The 6419-nt window shown below is 41.6% G+C and overlaps 1 protein-coding gene across 1 annotated transcript in view; it reads right to left on the bottom strand.

Moving 5' to 3' along the window:
- Nucleotides 1-3627, bottom strand: part of LOC125291588 (zinc-binding protein A33-like) — a 10048-nt gene extending 6421 nt beyond the window's left edge. Inside the window, exon 1 of the mRNA XM_048238412.1 lies at nt 3418-3627. Coding sequence (XP_048094369.1) covers nt 3418-3627 — 210 coding nt within the window. The remainder of the gene's footprint in view (nt 1-3417) is intronic.
- Nucleotides 3628-6419: the final 2792 nt, after the last annotated feature.

The raw sequence follows: 6419 nt of genomic DNA, 5'->3' as shown, positions 1-6419 counted from the left end.
GAAATAAATCTGAGGATGTTTATCGGACATGCTTGGTTTTTACTGCAGGTACGTTAATCTTGTAATATCAATAAGGACCTACAGTAGGTAATGTTACCGTTAAGCGTTGGTTGAGTGATGGAGGCCCATTTGATTGATTGCATTTGTAGAAAACTATAAATGCGGTTATACCAAGCAAATTGATAGCAGCACTGTTTGTATCTTTCGACTGTCATTTATTGCACGTGCTACAAAGTCATTCTGTGCAATGGAAGATTTACCAACGTTACACCGGGTCTGATACAGTTTTGCCTATACATGCGGAGACTGAGACGCCTGTTTATTTTGTTTTAAGTGCGTGCAAGGTGTGAGAGGGGAATCGATGTGCTTTGATTCCAGCTTGGTAGTTGTAGTCTGTGAAATTAAAAAAGCACGCGGTGTGTGAAGTATCCAAACAATGACACCTTCATTTCATTATGGCTGCTTTAGCAACACACCTTAAGCTACTGTGTAGTGGGTCCCATTTAGAAGTGGCTACTTCATTCGCGCTTTCCTTGACTCATGGAGCTGCGTGAATGTTATTACAACTTTTCGCCACGATATGGCAGTTAAGTCCGCTTGATACTGTAAGGTGTAAGCCATTGGTTTCCAAAGGAGATTTTATTTGTGTCGCCAGCATAGCCTATTGACAATTTATGTTGTAAATAGGCCTACCTTATAATCCTACCTGTAGCTATAGGGAAGCTAACAGCTTTCTATTAGGATCTAGTTTGTTAGTTACCGTTTTGTCATAACTCCCTGATGCATTTTTGCATTTAGAATAGCCAGAGCGTATATCTCAATTGAAAATTAAACAATATCGGGTGCCTATGGACTAGGCTGGGTGAACCCAGCCTGATCTGCCCGCTATTTATTTTTGATTTCTTAAAAGATTGAGCTTGGTCTGATGAAAGCCAGACTAGCCATGGACCTCAGTTACACAATGCAAGGGAACATGAATCAGCCTATATTTGCACTAACAACAATGGACAAAAGCTCTTCAACTTTGGCCCGTTAAAATGTGTATGAACAGTCTAGCGACGCATTTCATCAAGGCCCATTTGGACATGTCAGTTATTTGCACCACTGGTTAGATGTAAAACAGCATTTCGTTTCAGACTACTGTTACTTAATTTGTGCATTAACAATAACGTTTCAGACTACTGTTACTAATTTGTTTAACAATAATTTCAGACTACTGTTACTTAATTTGATTGACAATAAAGTATTACATGAACTAAAGATGACTAAAATCTTATGTAGAAGAAGAAACATTCACAACAAATCCATCCATCCAAAAATGACCTTTGTTTTTGATAGCTGTGGCATGGAACTGCATGGAACTGACAGAGATGTTTTTGTTTATAAATACATAAAAAATAAATAAATAAATAAATAACATTATGCTGATAAAATACAATGTAACAGGTGTAAATTTCATCAATCCAGTTGCAATGGATGAACTGTGATGAACTGCCCTACTTGTGATTGTTTTAGAGATTTTAAAGGTTTTATAACAATGCTACATCTTCTTTGGCTATTCTACAATCTATTCACCTTTTCAGCACCAGTAGGCCACTTTCTGTGCAGCCGCATACACACACTCAGGCATGCCAAACAAGCATACACAAAAGTTTCAAGAGTGGGGGATGGAGTAAAATATGGAGACAAATTGAAGTGTGATTTATTTTCGCTGAACGGATGTACAGGACTGAGCGGCGGTCATATTTTGTACCGCTATGCGGTACATCTAGTTTTCATAGAGTACAGTAGGCCTGCACAATGGGCTATGTGCTTGTTAAGGGACCTGTCACAAAGAGGATGCTTTGCCATCGTGTGTGTGAGTGCACGAGAGAGGGAGAGGAAGAGGTGCATGCGTGATGGCAAGTGTTATGGTTGAATAGTTTAACAAAACAGTTTTAAAATAGTTGTTATGCAATTTGTGTCCATGTGTAGGCTATAAGGCTAAGCTACACTTTTGAGAGCACGTTAATAGCCAGCTCATGACGCGATTTTGTTCAGGTCGGATTAAATTACGGTTGGCCCTGGGTGCATAGTGTTTTCTGACAGTCCGTTTCAAAAAGCAGCTATTAGACTTTTTGACGTTCGCTATTGCATAATTTATGACTTGTCTGTAGGCTACTATGTCCGCCGAGGTGTCCCGTTACAATTAACGAACGAGGCGGAGGCAGAGAACTCCCGACGCGCAGCACCCGAGTTTGTGGGCTAACTAGTAAACAGCATCAGTAACGTGCATCAATCGGGAATTCGCTAAATGCAAGGAAGTGTGTGCTTTACGTATTGATCCGGATCAAAGAGACAATAGCTTACAACGTGGTGTTTTTGTAACTTCGCTGTAGATGATTGTGATTCACTGCAACTTCAGCAATGTAGGCTACCTTCCTTACCTTCGAAAAATAGCTCCGTAGGCTACAGCCCACCCAGTCTGCCTCAGTGAGAATCCTAAACTTTGTCTGTGTTCAGTCTTCAATCCTGATTGGCTGCATTCGTGCTAACTAACAAATCAGATGGTGTAGTGGGCGGGACAATGCTCTTGACCACAGAGTAGCAAATGCAGGGAGTGAGAGACGCTTTACAGACAAAATAGTGCGTTTCATTTTTTATCAATTTCAATATCGGCTTATCGGTGGAAAAAATGACCGATACCGATTATTATAAAAATGCTAAATATCGGCCCTAATAATCGGCCAGGCCGATAATTGGTCGATCCCTAGAACAGGTAGGCCTGTGCGTTTTAAAATAGTTTTCATGCACAACGCAATGAGTAGGCTAATAATTGGATATAGGTCATTGCATCTGCTAAAATGTATGGTCATAGTCAGTTACCTTGTCAACCCACACAGAAGGCAAATAATAGCCTAATATGACAACATTTACATTTTTCTTTTATTAACGACAAAGTCCGGTATAATACAGACTAAACCATGTAGGCATTAAGTCAAATATCAGTAGCTTAATCCAAGTAGTTAGTTGTTTTATTTGTCGCCTTCCAGAAATCCAAACCAACATGGACGCATGCGAGGGCGCCGTGCCCAACACTAAACTTCGTGCATGAGCTGTCATCTACCAATCAGCATGTGCAAACTGGTGCCGGAAGTTGCAACCATGTAACGCCATGTTTTCAAAAATGTCAGCGGCCAAATGCCATGCTAACTGGCTGACGCTAACCCTGTGGGGAAAAGCCCACAACGCCCAACACACAAACGAGCAGACGCCGCCATCTACTGTTATATTAAAGGAACTGCAGTACCTCCTGCCATGAATCATCCACACTGGATAGGCTCACTGTATTACTTTATGTCCAGGGTAAATATCAAGATTTGTTGTTGTTCATCTAGAGTACTAGAACAGTATCATTTATCAGAGTAAGATCCTTACCTTACGGTCAAGTGCTGCTTCATCTATTGGGCTGAAGTTGTGATTTTTATGTTTCTTTGAGTCTCGACACACCACACACACAGGCTGTTTATCCTCCAGACAGAAGAGCTTGAGTTTCTCACTGTGCAGACTGCAGAGCACCTCAGACCCTGCTGAAGCTCTTTGACTTCTCTCCTGTAAGTAGGTCTCACACAGGTTCCTTAACGCCATGTTAGTAGGATACATTGCTTTTGAGCACTTTCTCCTGCAGTAGGGACATTCTCTGGATCCCTTTTCCTCCCAGAACTGCTGCAGACAGGTTTTACACACACTGTGAGTGCAGGTCAAAAAGACGGGATCCTTGTAGATGTCACAGCACACAGGACAGCAGAAATCCTCTTCCAGTTTAGAAGCCATTTTGTCTCCACACTAAACTCTCTCCCCTCTGAAAGCAATTTCACCAGCTTCACTTTCACTTTCAGCAGCAGCCTAAGAGTTTGAGTCCAGTCTGTCAAAAGAATTGCACTCACCTCAAGATTGTTCAGGCTTACAAGTTTAACTTTAACCCAAATTGTTTTCCTCATTAGTCAAAACACTATTTCAAAATGTTTCTAACAAACGTATCCCACATGAATCCATCTAGCAAAGAACAGAGAACAAACCAGTCACTCAACTTTACTTCCTGCTCTGGTGACTATCACTCAGAGGGAGGGACTATTGTAAACAAGGATTCTGATTGGCCAGCCTTATTCTTGGCAGACCAGTTCCCCTATCACACCTACCTCAGACTCCATTGGACTTCAGGTCAAAGTCCCAGTTGTGATCCTGAACTGTACCTGCCAGAGACACAGAGACTGACCCCAGATCAGTGGATTAGGCTCTCTCTACATGGAAGTTCAGTTTAAAAGTAGGCAGGCAAGACTTTCCCTGTGTGATTTGTGCAAATAACTAGCGAACATGATGAAACTAATAACCTGGGACACATGCACACACAACAATGTATTATTATGACCGCCGCATTTTTAGTCAGATTTTTTTTTTTTTTTTTATTTATTTTTTTTTTTTTTTCCCATGCCCAAATTTCCGTCAATGATTCCCGGGACACTGAAAGACCGGGTACACAAAACTTGGTGGGCATGTAACCCCACATGGATAGCATGGAACCATCGTTTTTCGTTTTGATCTGTAGCCCCCGCTGGACTGGACCCCCGAAGGAGGGTAGGGCAGACACAGTTTTCTGTGAATATCTCGAAAACCATAGGGTTTAGGAGGACCATTTTTTTTGTGTTGATCTCAAGGGGCCATGTCAACCCATTCCATAACCACTCATTTCATGTATAGCCACCTAGTTAAACACAAAAAAGTAAAAATGAGGTGTTGTAATTGAAGGTATCTGTGACCTAACATAGTCAAAATCAAAATTGAAGTGTAGGATCATTAAATTGTAAAAGTGTTAGGATCATTATGACACCACACAATAAATTAATTTATGTTACTATACACCAACTGGCATAGGTGGCAAGTTTTCTGTTAATATCTCGAGAACCGTTAGGAAGTCCACCTCATGGGGTTGGTCTTAAGGGGCATGTCAACCCATCCCATTAAATTTCATGTATAATTAAAAAGCAAAAAATTAAGTGTTTTCATCACAATATCTCTGTACTGCATTTAGGATCATTATGACACCCTCCGAATGCATGCCAAGTTTTGTGTACTTTCAACAATAAAATAATTTTTGTGTACATTTAGTGACCCAAGGATTCCCGGACACTGAAAGACCGGGTACACAAAACTTGGTGGGCATGTACCCCCACATGGATAGCATGGAACCGTCATTCTTCGTTTTGATCTGTAGCCCCCCCCCCGCTGGACTGGACCCCCGAAAGGAGGGGGGCGGCAGACACAGTTCTCTGTGAATATCTTGAGAACTGTAGGGCCTAGGATGACCAATTTTTTCCGTATGTTTGCCTCCAGGGGTCATGTTAACCCATTCCATGTGCACACATGTGCATAAACAGATACACACGCACACACATACATTTACAGTAATCATAATGTGATGACACATACTCACACAGTAGACATATGTACGCATGCATGCACATGCACAAACACACATACGCAGGCAAACACACAAGCACGCACATACACACACACACACACACCCACACACATAAACATAAATTTGTACACGCACACATGCACACAATTCAAGAATTTTTCCCGTCATCTACTCCCTGAATTTTTGGTCATTGATACCCGGGACACCGAACCACCGGGTACATGAAATTTGGTGGGTATGTAGAGTAGCCCTCTAGACTTTTACGGAATATTTCATTTTGTCCCCGGGACCACCACCACCCCCACCCCCACCCCCGCCGTGCTGGGCCCCCTGAACCGCAAAAAAAAAAACAGTTTTTCCTAAATAACTACCTGAACCGTGGCACTGAGGATGAAGAATCTTTTATGGTATGTTGGTCTCAAGGGCCCACATCAACCTGGCTCATAATCACTCATTTGTGATTTGCACCCCCACCCCCGGTAAAAAATGAAAATGCAATATTATTCTGCTTTAATCGCCCCTATCTTCAGTTAAGATGTTCAGAACTGCACCAAATTTTATGTGTATGATTGACCTGGCATTCTCTGGGGTATGCCAAGTTTCGTAGAATTTCATCCATGGGGGTCTAAAAAATTAGGTTATGTGTACATTTAGTGACTGTACACTCATTGGCCTGTAAATGGCGGTGCACACATATACACATGCACACACACAGGCACCCACATACTATCGGTATTAGAACGGCCGATACATAATTACAAATTCAGTAGGATTAAAAGAAAGCCAAAATAAATATTCATCATCATCATCATGGCTGCATTTTCAGTATTGGCGATAAGTAGTCGCTTTTGTCCACTAGATGGCGATCGTTGCAGTGAGACGTAATTTTGTTGGAAGTTAAAAGTGGGTTGGAAAAACAATGGACGCTTCCTACAAGGACTGTAATTTACCGCAGCTTAAC

The sequence above is a fragment of the Alosa alosa genome, chromosome 3 (assembly GCF_017589495.1).
Source record: "Alosa alosa isolate M-15738 ecotype Scorff River chromosome 3, AALO_Geno_1.1, whole genome shotgun sequence".
NCBI lineage: Eukaryota > Metazoa > Chordata > Actinopteri > Clupeiformes > Clupeidae > Alosa > Alosa alosa.
Note: the sequence above shows the minus strand (reverse complement) of the source record. Positions and strands in the feature narration are given on the sequence as shown.